This window comes from Rhinolophus sinicus, chromosome 8, assembly GCF_057876585.1.
Source record: "Rhinolophus sinicus isolate RSI-liver-muscle chromosome 8, RSI-T2T, whole genome shotgun sequence".
Lineage (NCBI taxonomy): Eukaryota > Metazoa > Chordata > Mammalia > Chiroptera > Rhinolophidae > Rhinolophus > Rhinolophus sinicus.
Window position 1 is genome coordinate 65,521,207 of NC_142508.1, and position 24,014 is coordinate 65,545,220.

Consider the following 24,014-nt stretch of genomic DNA (forward strand, 5'->3'; position numbering starts at 1 on the left):
CCTTCCCTCCTTCTAACTTGTTCCAGGAATTTTGGAAGGGAAGTGATCCTCCTCCTCTTCTGAAACTCCCTCTGGCTTCTCTGATCGTTCCTCTTGGATTCTAGCTGCTTCTCTAGCTCTCTCTCTTCATCCCCCTTGGTAGGCGCCTTCCCTCATCCTCGATACTTTTCTCCAGTCCATCCTGACAACTTCCAGGTCCTTGTTTGTGTCCCCAAAGTGATGCCTGAGTCTCAACCCCCCGTCTCTCACTCCATTCCCCCCTGCTTAAGATGACGCTTGTGCACCCTAAACTCGTCTCTCCTCTCCTAAGAACGGCTCTGCTCCCCGCCTGCCCAAGTCCTCATGTTAGTCCGGGTGGCCTTTCCCCTGAAACCTCAGTAGCCACCAGGTCTTCCCGTCTTCCCCAGCCCCACCACCTCACCTTGGCCAGGGGACCATCCGCACCTTCTGTCTGGCCTCAGTGTCCTCAGTTTCACTCAGCCTGGCTCATTCTCCACAGGCAGCTGGGTGGCCTCTGTGTATCACACTCTGTCCCTTCTCAGTGCCCCCCCCCGCCCCCCGGCCCTTCATCTCTGGCCAGTTCCTTCCCAAGAGGTCCTAGCTCCAGCCAAACTGAACTTCTTAGTTCCCTGAGTACACCCTGCTTTCCCAAGCCTCCACGTCTTTGCACAGGCTGTTCTGTGCATCTTTTTCCTCTTTCCTTTACTTGGCTAACTTCTGCCCACTGTTTAGGTCTCAGCTCAGACACCACTTCCTCTGGGATACCTTCCCCGGACCCCAAGCTAGGTAAGGAACCTCTTCACTCTCACAATGCCCTATGCTTCTCCCCTCACAGCCCTTGTCTGCATCCCCTTCGGAAGGAGCTACCTGCTCCTGTCCAGGGCTCCACACACCAAGGCCAGACCCAGGCTGAGTCACTTGTGCCTGATTCCCAGCCTCAGAGGTCCTGGATCTCAAAAGTTATTGAGTGCAGAGAGAGCAAGGTCATGCCTGCGGGTCACCATAGTGAACCAGTGACCAGGCTGGGATGGGATCCAACACGCTTACCTTCCCTGCAAGCGTTCACCTGCTCCCCCGGATGCCATTGTGAGCTGAGTCAGGATCCTGGAGAGTCTGAAGGAGCTTGACTGGCAGAGACTTGGCAGGCTCTTGGCATGGGGGGAAGGCAGCCATCAGTCCAGGCTCTTGAGAGCCCAGGGTACTGGTAGAAGCTGTCTCAGGAAGGGGACTGGTGTGCAGGGGCCCAGGCCAGCACTCTGATGAAAGGTTTTAATGAGATTCCCTTCTCCCACAGAGCTGTGCAGTGGGAGTGTGGCGTAGATGTCATGCAGGGAGGGCCCGAATTCCTGAAAGGTGGTGGTGGCAGCTGTTAGGGTCTCTGGGTTAATTATCTCCAACGTCACATAGAAGAGAATGTGCTGAGGTGGGACCTCCCCCGCCAAACCTCAGCTTCTTAGGGCATGGATCTCTCCGGGACTCATCCTGCTCCCCACTAGACTGAAGTCTGAAGATCAGCTCGGTGTTCCTTCAGGCCTCAGCTCCCTCACTCTACTCCAGCCCCAAGGGACTCCTGGCTCTCCCCTGAGACTGCTATGTGGGATCCCATCTCTGGGCCTTTGCTCTAGCTTGTGCTCTCAGCCTACTCCATGGCTGGGCCCAGGTCATTTGCTCAGGGAGCTCGGTAAACACTGGTGAATTGAATTGCTCTGTAAATAAACAGAAAATGCCAAGCAGGCTGCCTGACACTTAGGTGTGCTTCTCCAAATTTGCTAAGCAAACAAATAACCCAAAATGGGAGACAAGAAAGGACCCATCCAGTCTTCTTGTGCCTCTGTTCCCCAAACTGCTCGCCTTTCACTTCTTCCAAATAGCCTTGCTCTCTCTGTGCCAGATCTCTGCCTAAGATTTAGCCTGTCTTTCTTTGTGTCTGGACAATCCTACCTTAGGTGTCAAGAAGCCCTTTGGGATCCCCACAGTGGCCTCACCCTCTTCCCCCAAACACCCCCACCTTCTTCTTTATCACTTAGCAAAGTGTGATGACATGCTCAATGGCTGTGAGCTCTGTAGGGCCAGGGACTGTGGTACCTCACTCACTACTCCATGCCCAGAGCCCCCCACAGGAACTCGAGGGATGCTCAATAAATATCTAAATATCGGGATTATGAATGGCTGCAGACCTGGGAATACTGGGATATTTTCTGCCTTTCTGAAGGAACCTGGATAATTTTCAGAGTCGGTGCCATCTCAGTTGGTTACCCCACATTGCCCAAAGGCACAGGTTCTCACTTGAGCTCTGTCTGGTTCTTTGCTATTTCTCTAGTCTTTCTCACTGTTGTTTTTCTCCTCCAGTTCCCCCAAGAGCAAAGAGGCTTGACAGTTTCACACTAAAGCTGAGAACTTTCCCCAAGATTCCTTCTTGCTTATTTCCTGGAATCTGCTTTCCATCTCTCTTGGCTTATAAAGCCAGTGACTCATGTACTGAGCCAGGAGTCTCCTTTCCGCAGTGATTGCTTGCAGGAAACGTGAGAGGAGCAGGTGACATCATCTTTCATCCCCACTCCCTCTCGGTCCTGGCTTTTCTTATCTAAAACCCAGATTTGTTGTATCATGAGATGCCCGGGCATTGCTGGTTTTCCCCTTGACACAGGCAACCCTAATTCAACCTGGACGCTTGTACACCCACGTGCTCACCCCAGGGCGTTTACAGAGTTTCCAGGATCTCCAATTCCTAGACTACACAAGGACATAAAATCACCTTTGTCTCCTTGCTAAGCTTCCACAAAATGACAGCCTCTGGCTCTCCCTGGAAATCTAGAAAATATGGGAGTATATCTAATGCACTTTTAAGATGCCAAGCCTTCTCATCCTTCCTAGCCCCCAGAAATTATACTTTTTAATCTGTAATAACTTTTTAAATTTTCAAATGCAAATTATAGAGTCTGCAGCCTGAACATAAGCAGACTTCATATCAGCTGTCCCTGGCAGGAAGTTTTCACATTGAACAGGAGGGTAATTGTGCAGACCTCACCCGCACTCAGTCAGATGAGCTGAGTGTGTGTGTCCATGTGAACTTTGAGAGCACCTGTGACAACTGGGTTGGGGGTTTTAGGGACTGTTGATGCATCTGTGTGAATGGGGGTAACATCTGAATCATGGTGTGTGACATCTCAGTGGGTGTTTGAAAGGCTAGCTGTGTATTTGTGTTAAGTTCCTCAGGATTGTCACAGGCACTGGTAATTAAAAATGCTCTGCAAATGGGTCAGTGAAACAAAGCAGAAGGATGGCTTGTGGATAGTGAATTAACTAGCCTTTTAAATGAAGTTTGAAAAACCATGCTGGAGGAGTCCAGTAACTCGTCATCATCATCATCATCATCAATAACATATAGTGACAATAGCCATCAATTTTGAGGACTTAATATGCACCATAGATGTACACAACACACACACACACACACACACACACACACACACACACACACGGCTATCGTGGTAAATACAAGTCAAAGCAGTTTTATCTCCTGTAGGTCCTCTACTCTGCTCTAGTTTTTAAACTTGTTTTTGGAACTTTTTACCCAGGACACTTGTGGGACTCAGTGCAAAATAAAAATGCAGAGCTCCTTGTTCAAAGTTATTATGAATTTAAAGATGGAGAAAGCAGGTCACTAAACAACTTATGGGGCACTTTTGAACAGGGAGCTCTACGTAACTACACAGCTCTCGGTCCCGTGAAGCACGCCCTGCTTTCACCTCTGAATAACTAGGTTCATTGCTCCAACTTTTGTCAATTGGGAAGATTCCCGCATAGCTGAGGGAATAGCAAAGAGCAGTTCCTTTGTCTTCTTCACACCAAGACAAAGCATCCTTAAACCAAGCCTGGGCTTTCTCCCCTTCCATTAGCTCGCGGGCACCTCCCATAATGCATAGGTGTGAACTGAATGACAGGCATCTGTGCAGCAGCAGTAGTGACACTGCTGTTTGAACCACCTGTTTATACAGGTTTCTTATACGATTTGTACCTGTCTACAAGCTTGATCTGGGATATGCAACATCTCAGTAATGATGAATTTGCAGTTTGGCCTGGCCAAGCTAATGATTTTGCGGATCTGCTAGTACCCACTTCGTGATGGGCAGCTCTAGCCACATGGCCACGATAACCCATGATCATGAACTCAATCAATACCAAGGTCAGGAATTACTCTTCTAATGCTGTAGACTTTTTTCATACAGATGGCCGGGCCTTCCCTAGACCTAGTGGGCTTCCCTATGACTATCCTGTTGGTCTTGCCCAAGGCGCCCCAGAGCGTCTTTCTCTGTGAGGGGATCTGCCTAATCACTTGGCTCAAGTGGCAGGACCACTCATGCTGCCGCCTCGAACTGCAACAGGGTTTATTCTTGTTCTAGAAATCAAAATCAGCAGTGTTCCATATACCTGATAAATGGATCAGAACAGTATACCATAATGCTATGTTCTTCCTTCAAAACCCAAACAAGAACAGAGGCACCAAAACCGGGGAAAAACAGAAAGCAAATAGTAAAATCACAGAACGAAACCAACCATCAATAATTTGTGTAATAATCAGATGTAAATGTACTAAGCTTGCCAGGTAAAGGGCAGAGATTCTCAAATGAATAAAAATGGAAGACCCAATTTATGCTATCTCTAATTACACTCACTTTAAATATAAAGACATAAATGAAATGACAAGTAAATGGATGGATAAAGATACACCAAGCTAAGAGGGAGCGTCAGAAAGCTACAGTAGCTTCATTAATATCAGAGAAGGTAGATTTTAAGAAGAATGGGTGTTACCCAACCTAAAGAGGAAAATCCACACGGATAAAGGATCCATTTGTGGAGAACTCATAATAATGTCTAGTAATGGAGCTTCAAAATAGTTGAAGAAAAGGACTGGCAAAAAAGGGAAGCACTAGACTAACTATAATAATCACTGAAGATATTTACATCCCACTCCCATGAGTGGATAGATCATGAGGAAATACATTGCTCAGCAGAACACTGTCAAGTACCCTGATGTAACTGACATTTACAAAACACTAAACTCAACAGCTGTAGCACTCGCCTTCTTTTCCAGCAAACATGGCACCTTCACCACGATAGACCATACGTTCACCCATCAAACAATATTAATGAGATTTAAAGAAGGAGCAGAGTATATTCTCTGACCACAATGGAAGGGAATTACAATAAATAACAATGAGATTTACAGAAAAATCTCATGTATTTGGAAATTATGTAACACACATCTAAAGAATCCATAGGTCAAAGGAGACATTTCAAGGGAAATTAGAAACTATTCTGAATGGAATGACAATAAAAACCAAACATCAAAACTTGTGGGATATACTGAAGCAGTGGTTAGAGGGAAGCAGTGGTTAGAGGGAAGCAGTGGTTAGAGCTACAATATAAGCTTATGCAATAAAACACTTATATTGTAGAAAAGAAAAATTTTAAGTCCACCAACATTCTCATGGCCTTGTGGTTACAGTGCAGTGTGAGCATTGCAGGGCAAGGGGCTCCTTCCCTTGGTTCCCCTGCCTACAGGCTCTCTACCTCCCCCCACATGGTAGCCCAGAATATTATTCAGAAACACAAATCTGACTGTGTCACTCCCCTGCTCTAAACCCTCCCATTGCTCCCCACTGCTTCAAAGTGAAGTTCAAAACGGACCTTGGCAAGCTGGCCTTTTATGACCTTGCTCCTGTTCACCTTTACCTCTCATGCCATGCCCCATTCGCCACTGTGCTACATCCAGCTTCCTGAACTGTCCCTTGAAATCATGAATCTCTCTTTCTCTTTTTTGTCCTAGAACTAGGGTTGCCAGAAAAAATGCAGGACTCTCGATTAAACTTGAATTTCAGATAAATAATGAATAACTTTTTAGTATGTCTCCAATATTGCATGGGACAGATGTATATATTTAAAAAGTATTCACTGTTTAGCTGAAGTTCAAATTTAACTGGGTGTTAAATTTTCATTTTTTATTTGCCAAATCTGGCAACCTTACACGGAACTAGCACATGGTGTTCCATCCGTCAATTCCCTGCTTCTTTGCATGGCCAACTCCTTTTCCTGAGTCAGGTCTCAGCTTAGAAATAACCTCCCCCAGGAAGACACTTCTCCCTCCCGCTTTCTCACGCTGAGGCTACGGTCCTATTTCCGTGCCTGAGTTGTGCCTGCCAGGCAGGGTGGGTCTATCTCATTCACTGCTAACTCCTCAGCCTCCGGTATAGTGTCTAGTACTCGGTGGCTACTCAGTAAATACTTGTTGAAGGAATAAGTGCTGACCTAGGTCCTAGATCCAGAGTTAAAGAGCTGGCCCACTTTCTGCCTTCCAAGGCTGGGGCCCCCAGTTTGGTGGGGGGTGCATGCATCAGTTATCTATCACAACAAACAAATCACTCCAAAAGGTAGTGACTTAAGACAACAGCAATCATGTAGTTTGCTCATGAAGCTGCAAAATAGGCATAGCTCAGCGGGGACAGCTCATCCATCTCTGCTCCACGCAGCATGAGCTGGGGCTGGAGGACCTACTTCCAAGATGACTCACTCACATGGCTTTCAAGTTGGTGCTCTGTGCTGCTTCTCTCCACGGTGCCCTCCATAGGTGACTTGGGCTTCCTCACAGTATGGTGGCTGGGTCTCAGGGGCAAGTATCTTAAAAGAGACAGGAAATGGCAGATGCTAGTTTTTTAAGGCCTGGATCCAGAAACTGGTAGTGTCACTTCCACCACATTCTATTGGTTAAGCAGTTGCAGAGTCCATATTCAAGGAGAGGGGATGTAGACCCCAGCTCTTAATGGGACAAGTGCTAAAGAATTTTGTGACCATGTTTTAAAGCCACCACAGGGGACAATACTCACCACAAAGGAATTGAGATAGCTCACCATCTGCACCCAGTCTGGGTGGATGATGGTCTAGAGGATGCCTCTCTCCATAGGTCAGGGGGTAGCATGGGACTGCCTATGTTCAGGGCATTCTTGGAGTGAGACAGGACAGGAGAGAGGGAGGGAGGGAGGGAGGGAGGGAGGGAGGGAGGGAGGGAGGGAGGGAGGGAGGGAGAGAGAGACCTCCCTTGAAGGCTGAAGGATCCAAGCAACTCAACCAATATAGTCACTTCAGATAACAGCATCTGAAAGAAGGCTGCACAATTGGCACCTGTCTTGGGTCCCTTGAGATGTTGTAAACAGAAATTTTGAAATTGAAGTCTTTTCTTTTGGTTTTGAAAATAATTAAATTTATTGAAAGCTGACATAATAGTAAAATAAACAACTCACACATCTGACACCTAGTTTCACCAATGGTTAATATTTTGCCACATTTGTTCTTTGAAAGTAAGTTACAAACAAGACATTTCCCTCCCAAATCCTTCAGCCTGCACCCCCCAGAAGCAGTGTACTCTGTACCAGTGTTTCTCAGTTGCAGGTGATTTTGTCCTCCAGGGCACATTTGACAATGTCAAATGAAGACATTTTCTAATTACATTTTTTACTGACAAAAAGTTCACATAACATAAAATTCACCATTTTAAAGTGTATAGTCCAATGTTTTGTTTTGCTTTGTTTTTTAGAATGTTCACGACATGATGCAACCATCATTACTATCTAATTCTAAAACATTTTCTCATTTTTTGCTTGTTGCAATGGAAAGGGTGCAGTGCTCCTGACATCTAGTGGGCAGAGGCCAGAAATGCTACTAAAATTGCAGAATTATCTGGCCCCAAATGTCAAGTACTGAGGTTGACAAACTCTGCTTTACATAATTATAGCACCATTATCACATTTAAGGAAATCAACAGGAATTCAGTATCGTGTTTCCCCGAAAATAAGAACTAGCTGGACCATCAACTCTAATGCGTCTTTTGGAGCGAAAATTAATATAAGACCCCCATCTTATATATGAGCTGGTAATATATTATACCCAGGCTTATATTATATTAAAATAAGACTGGGTCTTATATTAATTTTTGCTCCAGAAGATACATTAGAGCTGATGGTCCGGCTAAGTCTTATTTCCAGGAAAACACAGTAGTATCATTCCCACTTGTCCCAAGCATGTCTTTTTAGCATTTAAATTTTAATTCAGGAGGCAAGTTTCATGTATTGCATTTGGTTATGTCTCTTTAGTCTCTTTTGACATAGAAGAGTATTCTCTGCCTCACACTTAGCCTTTTTGGTTGTGTCTTTTTTTTTTTTTTTTTTTTTTTTTGAGTTCAGGCCAGTTTTATAGCATCAGATTCTGGATTTATCTGATTACTTCCTCAAGATTAGATTCATGTTAAACATTTTTGGCAAGAATACTACATTGGTGATTATTGCATCATATCAGGAAGACAGTAATATGAGGTTGCTGTGCTATTTATGATGCTGAAATTGGATGATAATGTAATTCAGAAGACAGGGGCAAGGTGTAGCCTCCCACACCCTGCCCACCCACGTGTGGCATCCAGGCAGCGGCCCTGATTGGTTTAGCCTTTCTGAAAACTAGGGGTAGCCTGGAGAGAATGACTCTGACCCAGGGGGAATCCTCGGGGCCTCCTCTCTCCTCTTTGCTGCCTCAACTTCAAGGACCAAGGAAAGGCCCCAAGAGCTAGGGGTACCCTTTGCTATCCCAGGTTGGCTAGGAGGACTTGGGAGGACTCCTGAGACTTCTTCCGCTGTTCTTTTATTCCCAGGAAGAAGGATATTCGAGGGCAGAAGTGGGCTGAGTCCGTGGAGCCTAGAAATAGGAAGATGAGGGTGTGGGTCACTGGGAGTTAGGGGGTTGTGAGGCTGGAAACTGCAGGGCTCATTAGCATTCCTGTGGTGGACAACTGTGCAAAAGCTTTACTGAAAGTAATTCCCTACCTTTCTCTTTTTGGAAAGCTCCCTCCACCTTTAGGAACCACCCCCCTCTTAAATACCTCCTCTTCCAGGAAGCCTACCAAGACTGCAGGAAAAAAATAAATCACTTCTGTTCTCAAAGCACTTCAGGCTAGAACCACTTCAAAGACAGAAATTCTATCCCATTACACTGGAAGTAGGAACCTGACAACCTGCACAGAACTTTTTTTGAACCAAAATTTAAAGCATATAAAAAGTCAGTTTTCTGGCTTTTCTTGAAAAATTGGAAGCTCTAGCAACACTGAACCTACATCTCTACGTGGTGTCAATGGCTTCCCCTTTTCAAACCAAGCACACCCTCTTAACACCTCGCCAACACTGAGTCTGTGGCTTTTAGTGTTACTCCTACACCACTGTCAATGTTGAAGTAGACAACTAATTTTCTGTACCTGTTTCTCTGAAACAAACGTGACAATAAAAGAGAGGTCAAAGGGCTATGTGCTTCAAGGAAAATGGGAGAAGGCATATTCGTTTGTGAAATTGAAGACTATTCCTGCATGCTTATAATACAATCAAAGTGAATCTGTGTTTAAAGAATATATTTATAACCCCCAGTGTCATTGTGTCTTATTATTGTGTGGGGGTGCGAGGGGGTCACTGGAGTGTCAGACTCCTCAGGTGGACTCTCTGGGCTTCACCACTTACAAGCTATGTGACTTCAGACAAGACTGTGACAATACCCAGATGCCTCTGAAGTGTAAACTCTCTCAACTGCTGAAATACAGCCCGACTGCTAGCCTAGCAGCAAAATACCTGAGCATGTAACATTCAAGGCTGGAGGAAGAATGAGATCCAAGACCCAAAATCATTTTTTCTGGGCTGGAAATTTGCCCAAAGTCAACACCTGCACAACACAAAAGCTAAACTTAGCTCCCAAGGGCAAACTTTTGGCCCTGACTTTGGCAGAAGGTGACCCACTCTACCCCCAAGGCCACAGTAGGGGCAAGGCGGAGGTCACCGCTTTTGTGGAAGTCGCAGGCTGACCTTGGGGATACTCAGGGCCTGTAGGGCTCAGCTAAGGTCAAGGGACGACCACCAGGCCCCACCCAGATCAAAGGAACCCGCCATGAGTTCTCTAGCCACAGCCTTCAGCAGTAGATGCCAGCAGGATTTCCAGAACCAGGACCAGGGAATTCTGGAACAAAGGTGACTCCTTCCTGTAGGATGTGAGTGAGGATGCTGGAAGCCAATTGGGTCCACAAGGGCAATAAGACAGAAGGAAGCATTTACCACACACAAAAAATGTGGACAAGAGATGTAAAGAAACTGAAGAGAGCAGTTGAGAATGTATTTAGCTGCAAGTAAAAGAAAACCTAACTGTAGCTTAAACAAATATTTGTTTCATATTTGTCTTAGGCAATACATCAGGAGGTGGGCAGACAGGGGTTGGTGCAACTACTTTACAATACCATGAAGGCATTGTACTTTCTTTGCCTGCCATCCTTAGCAAGTTAGTCTATCCTCGAGGCTGTTCCCTCATGGTCACAAGTTGGGTGCTACAGCTCTGACATCATCTCACTGGTACCTTCTGTTTTGTTTTTCCTTTTACTATTTTTATTATGCATTATAAAAAACAACCAATAACACTGCTTTTCTTCACATTCATATAGATTTTAAGAAATTATTGCCTTTTCCCCTGGAGAAATGGCCTACAGACAAAAAAATTGCAAAATCTGCAAATCCCGGAAGTCAACAGCTTGAAGACAACCCCCAGGGACACAGAAGAAAAACAAGTGTCACAAGAGACAGACAAGTACATATAAAGACAGCAAGCTGGGGAAATGAATGTTTTCAAAGCCACAGACCCAGACAGTAGGTATCCTTTTTCTCCTGGCACCCACTGCAAGCACCTCAAAGGGGTAATTTTTGGTCTATGGTCTGAAGAACTCTTTGGAAATGGTACAAGGGTTGTTTTGAGGAGAGGTGCAACAAGAGAGGTTCAAGTATAAGTAAGAGTCATGCCAAAGTCCAAAGTTATGGAAGAACCCACAATGGAAAGGAAACTCATGTAACCACCACCCACATCAATATACAATAGTTAGTTATTCCTTATTTGTGAGGGGTATGTTCTAAGACCCCCAATAGATTTCTGAAACCATGCATAGTACCAAATCCTATACAGACTGTTTTTTTCCTATACATACATACCTATGATGAAGTTTAATTTATAAATTAGGCACATTAAGTTTAACAACAATAACTAATAATAAAATAGAATAATTATAACTGTAGTAAAAGTTATGTGAATATGGTCTCTTTTGCTGGCTCTCTCAAAATATTGCACTTTCTCATGTTTTCATTTAAAGGAAGCACTTTATAGCTTCTCCAAATTTCCAACATCACTACTCTTGAGCTTTGGGGCCATTATTAAGTAAAGTAAGGGTTAACCTGAACACAACCACTGCCACACTAAACTGGCTACTAAGTAACTAATGGGCAGGAGCTCTACAGCACGAGCATGGCTGCCTGGGACAAAGGGATGATTCATATCCTGGGCAGAATGAAGTGGGATGGCTCAAAATTTCATCACGCTACTCAGAACAGCAGGCAATTTTAAACTTATGATTTGTTTCTTTCTGGACTTTCCCATGTAATATTTTTGGAGCACGGCTGACTGCAGGTAATGGAAACCTTAGAAAGTGAAACCTTGGAGAAGGGGCAACTACTGCATAAAATATGTCCAGCACTGCAGAAGTCCCCCGCATTCCCCTCTCTCAGTGAATGATGCCCCAGAACTCAGCACTACTCAGAGTTCTATTACTATTTATCATACTTTTGCCTGGTTTGGAACGTTATATCAATGAAATCATACTATATTTCAATAGTTGTGGCTAGAATCTTCCATTTAATATTATGTCTGTGAGATTCATTCATGTTGTTCATTTATCTTTTTTTAAATGTTTTAATTAAAATTCATTGGGGTGACAATTGTTAGTAAAGTTACACAGAATTCTTTTATTTTTATTTTCCAATTGTATGAATATACCATTATTTATCCATTTGATGGATAGTTGAATTGCTTCTAGTTATTAGTTTCTATGAATAAAGTTGATGAGAACATTCTATACGTGCCTTTTAGTAGACACTGCACTGATTTTTCTTGGGTTTGTACCAAACAGTGAAAGGCCAAGTGTAGTAGTTACAGTAAATAACTACCGTTTTCCAATTTACCTCTTACCAGTTCTAGTTAGTTCATATCCTCACCCACTCTTAATATTGTCAACCTTTTTAATTTTAGCCAATCTAGTCAGCGTATAGTAGTAACTATAGTTATGGTTTTAATTCACATTTCTCTATGGATTAAATTTCTCTAGTGATACTGTACACCTTTCCACATGCTCATTGGCCACTTAGAAATCCTCTTTTGTGAAGGGCCCATTCAAGTCCTTTTTCCTTAATGATTATGGAATTCTTTATATATTCTGCATGAGTCCTCTTTTTGAGTATACATATTGCAGTGTTCTTTTCCCAGTTTGCTTCCAGACTGCAAGCCACAGCTTATGAGTTGGATTGACTGGGCCTATTTTTCTTTGTCATCATGGCCTTTTGTGAAGTTTCACCTGAGCACTCCAGCCACAGCTCAGCTGTTCTGGGGATCCCCATAACGGGCCCATTTCCAGCACTGAAGGGGGAGAGGGAGAGGGAATTAGAGCAAGGCCCAAGGCAAGGGATGTCTCTGGGCCTGAGCCTCCTTAGAGTCTGGGGAAGGGGTGTCTGCCACTAGCTGGCCCTGCACCTTGCCCCACTCTTCCTGACTTCATTCCAGCCTGCACTTTCGTTGGCAAGAGGCCAGCCCGCCATGTCTGGCTAGCCCCAGAATCAGGAGTTTCAGGTCACCATGGCCTCTGACCTAGCCTCAGTCGAGATGCCTTGGCATAGTGCAGTCATGAGGCATGCTCAATAAATGGTTCTTGAATGAATGGGAGAATGGCAAGTGCTGACATTTGCAGTCATTCATGCAACAAACATGACTCTCCATCTAGGAGCTCTTGATCACAGGGGGACCCCTTCCAGCTGAGGGCTCAAGACACCAGCCTGAAGTAACCCGCACCCATCCTGCTCCTCTCCCCCATGACTGAGGGGGCCGCACCGCTCCAGGTAACCTCTGTCTTTCGGAAGTCCTACAGATGAACCACAGGGGCAGGGACAATGTGCTGGGTGGGGACCTGGGTTTCAGAAGGAAGCTGGATTGGGAGAGCTAGTGGGTGCTTGTGGCTCTGCTGCCTGCCCCCAGACAAATCAGGAAGAGCGCCCTTGGGGTGAGGACTTACTTTGCAGGAAGAAAAAGAGCAGAAGGGATGGGGTTCAAGCACCCCTCCTTGGCCTCACACTTTGGCTCTGGCACAGAGCATCCACACTCTCCCCTTTCTCTTCCCTGAAGCCAGGGTCCCCAATGTTTGGGGTCCCCAGCCTCATGAAGCAGGCTCTGCATCCCCCCAGGTCTCCTGAATTCTCCACCCAGAACATACCACATATTTCCGATGGTCCTTTTGCTAACAGCGTTGCCCTAGAAACATCAGGCCAGTTCCGGACCAGTGAAATCACCCACACAGTGTTTGTACTCACTAGCAGATGAAATGGGCTCTAAAAGAGGAGGGGCCTTGTACAGATGAGTGGAGGTAGGCAACTGTGTTCATCAGGAGGAAAGACAAATGTAAGGATAGACAAACCCACGGAAAATGGAAAATGAAAGAAAATTGTAACAAAATTTGATAAATTAAGCCAACAATTGGTTATTTGCAAAATCTAATACAATTTGATAAGCCAATGGAAAATTCATGTACATGTCTAGATATAAATAGATATATAGAGAGCTATAACAAGAAATCCGTGGGCCATGTTTTGGGTGAGTTCAGTGGAGTGGGAGGTGGGTGACACCTGCTGGAGGGCAGAAGGAGGGTGGAGTGGGAAAGGGCATAAACAAATGTTGATTTCCTCTTCTGGACTCCACTTAGGTTTATGGGTTGCATGAGTGCTGCTATGAGGTCTGAGCTTATGTACACTCATAGAGGCTGGGCAATGTGAAGGTAGCTACAGATGTTTGCTGACTGACTCATGGACTGAATCAACTCTGGAGGTAGCTGACTCCCCAATCCCAGATGACAGAAAAGAGTCTACTGACTGTTTACCAGGCTGGGGCCCGTCAGGCTTGGGGCAGAGCCTGTGCCAGTGTTAAGCTGTATAATTAGGCAGTTTGATAAACCGTGTGCCGGTTATGGGACCAGGAAACTTACCCTGTCCCCTGCCTGGCATCTCTGCAACTCTTACTCAAGCTTCAGGACAAACCCTCCCCGATGAAGCCTTCCCTAGCCAACTTCCTGCCCCTTCCCTCAGCTGGGGTAGGTGTCCATCCTGGTCCCACATGGCCCTCGGGCATTCTTTTACCAAAGCACTCATCTCACCGCGTTTTAAAAAATTTCTTTTGTTTTAAGTTTTCAACATTTCTAACATACACAAAAGTAGCAGTAATAAGATAATGAATCCCACATACCCACCACCCAGTTTCAACAATTACCAACTCATGAACAATTTTGTTTCATCTATATCACCTCCCACTACTCCCCCCACCTCAGATTATTTTGAAGCAAATCCAAGACTTCCTATCATTTTATCAGTAAATACTTCATTATGTTTCTCTAAAAGAGGAGTCCGTTTAAAAAAAAGCATCACCATTATCACCACTAAAAGATTAACAATTATTCCTTAGTGTCATCAAATATGTAATGTTTATATTTCTCTGATCACCTCACCGTGTTTTGATGGTTGGTGTTCTTAACTGTCTCCCCCATTAGACCTGACCAGGGACCTGGGCTGCCCATGAGTGCCCAGCTCCTGTCCATCACTGTTCATGGGGCTGATACACCTGTGTATACACACGCAGGTGAAGACAGCCACTATGCTGTAGGTGAGCAAAGACACTGAGTGCCTGCTGGGAGGAGGCTCCGCCCCAGAATAGGAAGAGCTGTCCTTAGCATGGGTGCTGACCAGGCCCTGCCAGGTACCCAGAGCCCCACCTCAATGGACTCTTGCCAAAGCCACACGCAGTCCCTGCTCCCCATCACCATCGCTTCAGCCAGAATCTCCAAGGATGTGGCCAGGGTATGAGGATTTGGGGAATGTGTCTCAGGCGTATTTGATGTATTGCCCTATCTATTGCCCTCCCCAGGATGGCGGCGCACCTCGGTGCCTGATACCTTCACTCTGAGAAGAGGAAGTCCTGTGTGGGCCACTAGGCCCAGCTATAGCCTTTAGAAGAGAAAGGACAATGTCAGCTGTGAGGAAGGCCTTGACACCAGGTTGGCTTTGTTAACAGAGTCACCAAAACAGCCAGCACCACTCTTGGGGGAGAAATGGGGACTGGGTCTTTACTGGATTATTCAGGAACCACCTCCTCAGAGAGGCTTTCCCTGATTCCCTGGCCTCCTCCTCCCAGCAATAGCACGTGACCTCTGAGCTCCTAGGACTGTTTCCCTGAGCCAACCACAAGTGCCTGAATCCAACGCCAGCCTGATCCCAGAACAGATATCAGTGCCCATCTGTGGAAGAAGCTGCCATAGGGCTCACCCTCTGCAGAGTGCTTCCTCCCCATGCAACCTGCACCCCAACACCAATTGTTGGTGCTGACACCAGGTCAAAGGCTGCCAGATGACAACCTATGGCTTCCACCCACTGCTGGGAGGACTTCTCCAGAATAGCCTGTGTGAACCTAGGCTGCAAATAGCCCCTTCCTCCTCCTGCTGCCTTGGGCCAGCCTAGTTTGTACACAGACGCCTTGAAGCTGATTCCGCCTGCATCCCTTTTCCTGATGGGCAAATGTGATAGATAAATTGCCCTTCAGAGTGGTGAGGGAAGGCAGGGATCCTGTGTGTCCCAGCATCTCCACAAAATGGCAGTCTTCATCCCAGCCTTCTGCTGATGAGACCAAGCGTGGGCAGAGTCCGGACAACACAGGGAGGAAGGGAGCAGCCATTAGCACTAATGAGGCAGGCGGCCTGAAAGCTTTTTACTTTGAGGCTGTTTGCCCACCCAGGGAACAGTCTGTTCTGCTTCCTTGGCTTCCAGGAACCCCAGGCAGAAAGGGGTTTGGGGGCAGGAGAAGGGGTGGGGGTCTTAATGAAGCCTGGAGGGAGAAGGGGGAAGGGAGTTAGGGCCAGGGATGGAAGCAAGAGGGCCTGGTTTGGGCTCGATTAGCCTTCTCCCTTCCCTTTCCCCCCCAAAACACTCAGAGTCTGGATCTACACCTCACCCCCACCCCACTCTGGCCACTGGCCCATCACCCCCTTCAATGCCCTTGACCCAAGTTCCTGGAAGCAAAGCAAACAACAAGCCACATAGTGTCTAAGTGAGCATCTCCGGGGCCACAAATTAAATTAAGCTCTCAGGGCTGCCTACCTTATTACTGCTAATGGCTCCAGCCTGTCCACCCCCCCAACCAGGTCCCTGTCCTACAGAAATTTGGGGGTCTTGGGCACCCTCTCTTGTTCCTAAACTGTGATTGACTCCTGGAGACCTCACCCACAATTGGAGATGGGCACCCTCTTGTAGAGCACCCAAAAGCTGAGGTTCCAGGGAAAGGCCTGAATGGCAACACTCACTCCTCCGGGGTGGGCCCCTCATGTCCTGGCTGCAGGGAGCAGTCACGTGTGGGCCCTTCATTAGACCCTGCCATATAAGCTGAGGGCACGGGGTGGCCAGGAACTCTCGGGGCAAGGATCCAGCAAGCAGAGGTTAGTCCTCAGGTTGGGCAGAGACTCCTACTCTCTGTGGGGGGAGGGGGGCCTCTCTCTGGGGTAAGGCACCTCGAGGTTACTCCAAGGATGAGGAGGGACTAATTAGTAGGTCTTCCTATTGGGCCAGGCCATGCTGACTGCAGTGCTGCTGAGTGGTGCCCTGCTGCTGGCGCTGCCTGCCCTGCAGGGGGCCCAGATGGGCTTGGCCCCCCTGGAGGGCATCGGAAGGCCTGACCAGGGCTTGTTCCCAGAGCTGCAAGGTCAGTGTGGGCAGGGGTTGGTCTGGGTGGGGTCTAGACACCCTCTGGCCACAAACGATTCTGCCTGGTTTGCACTCTCCTTCCCCTTTCCCAATCCCAGACCTGGGAGGTGGGTGTTTTGGCCATGGAGGGTTCTGCCCTCATATCATCTGTCCCAGGCCTGGGCCTGAGGCCTGGGCTGAAGAAGACACCTGCAGAACAGGCGGAAGAGGCTCTGCTGCAAGAGGCCAAGGACGTAGCAGAGGTAACTGCTCAGGGAAAGGGGTGAGGCCACAGGCCTTGGGAGGGGACATCAGACATCATCCCCACCCTCCACTTAGTGACCCCCTCACCTGGGGCCACACTGCAGACCATCCCTCCCCCTTCTCCACTGCCATCCCACTTGGATCAGGGCAGGTAAGGTCCCTGGACCTGTCTTCGGAGGCCCACGCTTCTGCATCCCTGCAGGTGCTAGATCCTGAAGAACGTGAACCACGCTCCCCTCGTCGATGTGTACGGCTGCACGAGTCCTGTCTGGGACACCAGGTACCATGCTGTGACCCATGCGCCACGTGCTACTGCCGATTCTTCAACGCCTTCTGCTACTGCCGCAAGCTGGGTACTACCATGAACCCCTGCAGCCGCACCTAGTTGGCCGAAGTCTGAGCCAGGGCTGGGATGGGGGGCATGAATAAAGTCTGGGACCAACCCCAAGGCTGTGGCATTATTTCGAACTTGGACGTCGGATCGGGGTGGGGGGTGGGGATGGGGGTCAAGGCAGGGATGGGGATGTCTCCAAGCCTAGAAACCACACACACCTCTACCTCAGGGCCTGTGTTATCCCATCATTTGAGTTACACGCAAGTTCTTAGGGCGCCAGGCACCGTTGGAGGAAGCAAAGGAGAGCTGCACTCCAGCCCTCGAGTATCATGTGCAGTAAATGTGGGGAAGGGGGACACAGCGCGGTTATCCGGGCTGTAACTCCTGGCTGGCAAACAAGCATTAGGCTCCGGGGCCTGCCTGCAGCTAACTCGACGTGTGACCCCCAGCGAAGCCCGCCCCTTACCGTACCTCAGTTGCCCTCGGGGGAAGGCTGACTCAACAGTCTGGAGTATTTCCAAGCAGAAATAGCACTGCCCGCTCTCATCTTTACTCCGCACGCTCGCACAGTGCCAGATGCACCACCCGGGAAAGCCAGGTGGCCCAATCCAATTCCGGCGGCCACGGGCGCCACCACGCGGCCGGCCTCGGACACTTCAAGCCGCTCCTGCCGGGGAGCCGGAGGCCCTCCCTCCCTCAGCGCGCCGGCGCCAGAGGGCGGTCCTAGCCCACACCTGCGCAGCGCTTCTGTTCGAAACCACCCCGCAGCCGGGCGCGACTCAGAGCCGCTTCCCGTTGTAACACGTGATGCGCTTGCGCGTCATCTGACGCACTTGACAGGCCTCAGCGGGCGCGGAGTCAGCTGATCTTGGAGTTGCGCTGCTTGCCTGCGGGTCCGGGTTCTCCGGTTCTGCCGCCCCCTGCGCAGCCATGTCGTTCTTCCCGGAGCTTTATTTCAACGTGGACAATGGCTACTTGGAGGGACTGGTTCGCGGCCTGAAGGCTGGGGTGCTCAGCCAGGCCGACTACCTCAACCTGGTGCAGTGCGAGACGCTCGAGGGTGAGCCCAGGGGCCGGGATGCCGGGCCTTGAAAGGCCGGAAAGGAGGCTGGCCCGGGCCTGAGGGTTCCGAGGTCTGGGCTGGGAAGCCGAAGGCGGGGTTCTCGAAGGGCCTGAGAGACCTCACGGGGAATCTGGGGATGATGGCGTGTGCGTGGGAAGGTGATCTACTTCCAGCCACGGCTCAGCTCAGGCCCAAACGCAAACAAGGCTTTAAGAACCGCAGTGGTTTCGCCTCTGCTGGGGCCGCCTCTTCCTTCATTGTATCTGCCGTGTAGTTTGGAAGAGAGGGTCTCTCGGGAATGGTTGGTTGTTGTGACATGTGCCCATACAAGTTTCTTTACCCTGACGTCGCCAGAGGAAGCTGTCCGGTGGCAACACTTAGGGAAACTAAGAGGAAGAGTCCCCCACTTCCTTCCTAACACATACACCAAGGCATTCGGGATCATTGTGTCTTCGCGTTGGCCGCGGGGTGAGCCTTCCTGGGGAATTGCTGAGCCTGCTTTTTAGAATTTTCTCCCATCGCAGGACCACTGGCCCAGCAGAGTCTTATGAAGGCAGTGTTTGGGGGAGCAAGGTGTGGCCCTACAAGTCTGGATGTTCATACACATGTATTTGGCCAATAAGTCCCACCCCCTCAGCAAGAAGGATGTCTGTTGGGACAGGGAGTCTTAACTTAGAACAAGAATTGTGAGCAGCTGAGTTCCCCCTTTCTTCTCAAGCACACACAGCTTCAAAATGGGATGGACCCCCTTGAGACACATTCACATCAATTTTTGCTGAATTAGAGATGTCCCTGATTCCAGTCTTAGCCTCACCCCCCCACCCCAGGTGATAGCAAAGGGCTAAGTGGCTGGTACCTGAGTCCTGACCCCCCAGTGATACTCTTGAGCTAACCTCATGGTTGGTAGCTAGAGGGGGAAGATGACCAGGTGATTCACCTGGAGAAATGTTTCAAATCAAAAATTTATTGAGGTTAAGAGCTCAATTTAAAAAATTAATTGTTGTTTACCTTGCACACTAAACCAATAAGGTCTTAAAAATACATACCTTTTCATTTTAAAACTTACTGAAGTTAAAATACAATTGTGGACTTTATGGTTTTAACATAAACACGCAAAAAAGGTTCACCTCCTTTATGGAAGTGGAGGTGTGGAAAGAATGGAGAGCACTTAGGGTCTGGGTTGTAGGAGCCTACCAGTAACCTAAGTATCCTCACTGACTGTGGGAAAGGGAGGAGAAACAGGGAGGCTGTCTGAGGCAGGGCCTGGCAAACATTTGGCAATTTAGTATGAGTTTTGTGGACTGACTGGGACTGGAGAAAGAGCTTTGTTTGCTTAAATCTGAAGGTGAATTTCATTATTACCAACTGGCATTTGGTGAACTTGTTTCTCTTCTAGGCTTGCCTTATTCCTGCTGCTGCCTCCTCCTCATCACCCTCCTCCCCCAAACTGAGCTTCTGGGGCCACAGGGTTCTCATCTTCCTAGTCGACCCTCCATCATCCTCCATAAATAGGTTAGGCCACTCTTCCTACAACACTGCTGGGGACATGGCCCCCTTGTACATCACCATGCAGACCGTTAGCATGACATTCAGGGATTCCCTTGCTCTTTCATACATATTCCTTTCCCTCACACAGGCCACGCCCCCCACCTCTGGTGCACATAGGACTTCAGAGCTAGACAAATCTGGGTTTAAATCCCAGCCCTGCCAATTACTAGATTACCTCAGACAAATTATTTAATACCTTTGAACCTTGGGTCGTTCATCTAGTATATTAACAGTACCTATCTCAGAATGTTGTGAGATGTTAGCAAGCTATATTATGTGTAAGACACTTAGCCCAGCACCAAGCACCGAGTAAGCACTGAGTAAATGTTAGCTTTTTTTTTTTAAACAAAAGATTTTATTGGGGAAGGGGAACAGGACTTTATCGGGGAACAGTGTGTACTTCCAGGACTTTTTTCCAAGTCTAGTTGTTGTCTTTTCAATCTTAGTTGTGGAGGGTGTCATTCAGCTTCAGGTTGTTGTCCTTTCAGTCTTAGTTGTGGAGGGCACAGCTCAGCTCCTGGTCCAGTTGCCATTGCTAGTTGCAGGGGGCACAGCCCACCATCCCTTGCGGGAGTCGAACCGGCAACCTTGTGGTTGAGAGCCCACTGGCCCACGTGGGAATCGAACCAGCAGCCTTTGGAGTTAAGAGCACAGAGCTCCAACCGCCTGAGCCACCGGGCTGGCCCCTTAGCTCTTCTTTTTAATATTTTTTGACCCTGCCATTCCCTCTGCTTCTTTCTTCTCATAAAGCCCAGTGATTTATACCCTTCAAGGCCCAGCCCCAGGAGCACCCCATCTTAGAACCTTTTTGTGGCCATACTAGGCTAGAATGTTGTCCCCTCTATCCAGTTACAACTCTTATAGTGTTTGTTTGTGCTGCTTTCCTAGAAGTTTCTTGACATAGGGTTTTGGATTTTGGGGACTCTATATGCCAGAGATGCTCAGGACTTCCAGGGCCTGGGGATAACCAGAAGCAGGAGGAAGTATGATGTCTAACAATTAAGTTTGCAAACTCATCCTAGAAAAAGTGCTGCACACCTCATTGCTGAATATCAGTACGTTCACCTTCGAAGTACTCCCCTTGGGAAGCTATGCACTGATACTAGCACATAGTCCACCCTTCAAAGCAATTTTGCAACTCTTTTTCTGGAATGTCCATCAGAGCTGTCATTGTATTATCCTTGATGTCCTGAATGTCATCAAAATGTCTTCCTTTCAATATTTCCTTTATCTTCGGGTAAAGAAAGAGGTCATTGGGTGCCAGATCAGGTGAGTAAGGAGGGTGTTACAATAGTTATTTGTTTAGTGGCTAAAAAATCCCTCACAGACAGTGCCATGTGAGCTGGTGTATTGTCATGATGCAAGAGCCGTGAATTGTTGGCAAAAAGTTCAGGTCATTTTCGTCTAACTTTTTCAGGCAGCCTTTTCATCACTTCCAAATAGTAAACTTGGTTAACTGTCCAGTTGGTACAAATTCATAATGAATAATCCCTTTGATATCTAAAAAGGTTAGCACCATCGTTTTGACTCTTGATTTGGACTGACAGAACTTGTTTGTCGAGAACTGTCTGACTTCCATTGCACGCTTTGACGCTTTGTTTCAGGGTCGTATTGGTATACCCACGTTTCATAACCAGTGATAGCACCGCTCAAAACATCGTCTTGCCTCTCCAAACGGTCTTGGCAAACTTCGACTCTCCTTTGCTTTTGTTCATCGGTGAGCTCCTTCAGGACCATTTTTGCAACCACCTTTCTCATGCCAAGATTTTCAGTTAAGCTTTTCCTAACTGTTTCTCTGTTGATGTTTACTTGGTCTGCTATGCTTCTCACAGTCAGCCAACAATTTTGACGCACAATTCGACGAATTTTTGCAATGTTTTCGTCAGTTCTGCTTGCTACTGGCCATCCTGACCTCTCTTCATCAGTGACACGTTCTCTCCACTCAGAAAAATGTTTAATCCATTTGTAAACTGCCATTTTCTTCATGGCATTATCTCCATAAACTTGGACTAACATGTCCCTGATTTCACTTCCACTCTTGCCAAGTTTAACAAGAAATTTAATGTTTGTTCGTTGCTCTGGTTCAAGCTCAGACATTCTCTTGACAGCACATAAAAACAAGCAACAACAATAATGAACGCCACTCAGCAAGACAGCACTGCACATCAACACGAACACAGCTGTGAGACACTGATATACCGAGGTTATGAAACCTTACCGAGCTGTTTGTACCGTGGTGCCCATGTAAGCGCACGGTGGCAAGTTTGCACATTTAATTGTCAGGTCACATAAGTGATCAGAAACCCCATTTGTCCTCTACAGAAAGGCTTTCTCTGCTTCTAAAGGTGACACCAGAGGCCTACTCTCCAGGCCTTTGTTGCTGAATGTTTTTGCCTCCCCCTTCCCCGGGGGGGAAGGGGACACCAAGGAAGCCTGTGGTGCCTAGTGAGATCTGTAGATGTGTCCCGAGGTGATGAGGTTTCACCTGAAAGAATATGTTTCAGGTGTTGTGACATTTCTCAGAAGGTGCATCGTCTTGGTCAGAGGGGTGTTTATTTGTTCTGTGAGGTCGGGCAAGTATAGACCCTCCACCACACCCTAGCCTTCCCCCCTGGATTCCACTCCCAAAGGGCAAGTGCTACTGACCTCTTCTGCTAGAACTTGGTCTCTTAGCACCTCTGAAGCCCATGTGCCTTCCATTGTCTGTCTTGCTGGATTGTCTCTTCTCAGAGATAGGAGAAAGAACCTGGAGACGTCCTACCCCCTTTTGTGAGCTGCAGGGACAGAAAAACTGGATGGTCACAAAAGTTCTTTGCAGCTCTGAGTATTTCTGGATGCGTTGATTACCTTCTGGAAGCTGGGCCCTGTGTTAGGGACTTGTGGGGAAGAAGAGGTGGGTCAGAGATGCACAAAGAGAAAACATACAGTATTACTTACTTTGAATGTTTTCATTCATCCAACATAAACTTACAGAGCACCTATTGTATGCCATAAAAGCCGAGATAATTTGTTGAATGATATTCTCTTTTTTTAAGGTAAAAAGCTATTTATACAACTAAATATTAGAAACGATCTAAATAATGCATAGTGGTAAAAAATCGATTAAGTAGATTATGGTGAAGCCATATAATTAGTACAGTAATTAAAATATTATTTTAGTTTTTTATTAGCACGTAAAATGCTGTTTGCTATGTAAAGAAACAAAATATAGATAAAAGACGTATAATTTTTTTTCAATTGTAGTTGACATTCAGTATTATATTGGTTTCAGATGTACAGCATAGTGATTAGACATTTATGTAATTTACAAAGTGATCCCCCACCGCCCTCCCCGTAGGTCTGGTACCCACCTGGCACCACACATAGTTATTACATTATTGACTATCTTCCCTATGCTGTACTTTATATCCCCATGACTGTTTTATAACTACTAATTTGTACTTCTTAATCCCTTCACCTTTTTCACCCAGCCCCGAACCTCTCTCCCACCTGGTAACTGTCAGTTTGTTCTCTGTAGCTACGAGTTTGGATTTGTTTTGTTTTTATATATTTTTTTTAGATTCCAAATATAAGTTAAATCATATGATATTTGTATTTCTCTGTCTGATTATTTCACTTAGCATAATATCCTCTAGGTCCATCCATGTTGTCACAAATGGTAAAATTTCATTCTTTCTTATGGCCAAGTAGTATTCCATTGAATACGTATACCACGTCTTCTTTATTCAGTCATCTATTGAGGACATTTAGGTTGATTCCACATTGGCTAATGTAAATATGCTGCAATGAACATAGGGATGCATATATTTTTGCAAATTAGTGTTTTGGATTTCTTCGGATAAATACGCAGAAATGGGTATTCTAGTAATTCTAGCTGGGTCATCTAGTAATTCGTTTTGTTTTGTTTTTTTTAAGATTTTACTGGGGAAGG

General features: G+C 46.9%; 3 protein-coding genes across 6 annotated transcripts in view; 2 read left to right on the forward strand and 1 right to left on the reverse strand.

The window, feature by feature from the left end:
• The window catches only part of AGRP (agouti related neuropeptide), a 29,912-nt gene extending 12,326 nt beyond the window's left edge, over positions 1-17,586 (forward strand). For 2 of the 4 annotated variants that reach the window (XM_088800315.1, XM_074314730.2), the window contains 5 exons: positions 10,514-10,715; positions 12,887-13,001; positions 16,761-16,893; positions 17,052-17,137; positions 17,341-17,586. In XM_088800315.1, coding sequence (XP_088656441.1) covers positions 12,975-13,001; positions 16,761-16,893; positions 17,052-17,137; positions 17,341-17,523 — 429 coding nt within the window. In that variant the 5' untranslated portion in view covers positions 10,514-10,715; positions 12,887-12,974 and the 3' untranslated portion in view covers positions 17,524-17,586. The other 2 variants (XM_074314732.2, XM_019755876.3) reach the window with 2 other exon arrangements.
• Positions 1-18,139, reverse strand: part of RIPOR1 (RHO family interacting cell polarization regulator 1) — a 39,031-nt gene extending 20,892 nt beyond the window's left edge. The window contains exons 1-3 of the mRNA XM_074314720.2: positions 17,944-18,139; positions 6,576-6,678; positions 1,048-1,346 (exon numbers count right to left, since the gene is read on the reverse strand). The gene's annotated coding sequence lies outside the window, so the exon portion shown is untranslated. The remainder of the gene's footprint in view (positions 1-1,047; positions 1,347-6,575; positions 6,679-17,943) is intronic.
• Positions 18,140-18,286: 147 nt separating this feature from the next.
• The window catches only part of ATP6V0D1 (ATPase H+ transporting V0 subunit d1), a 39,730-nt gene continuing 34,002 nt past the window's right edge, over positions 18,287-24,014 (forward strand). The window contains exon 1 of the mRNA XM_019755855.3: positions 18,287-18,532. Within this exon, the coding sequence (XP_019611414.1) occupies positions 18,403-18,532 (130 nt within the window). The 5' untranslated portion in view covers positions 18,287-18,402. The remainder of the gene's footprint in view (positions 18,533-24,014) is intronic.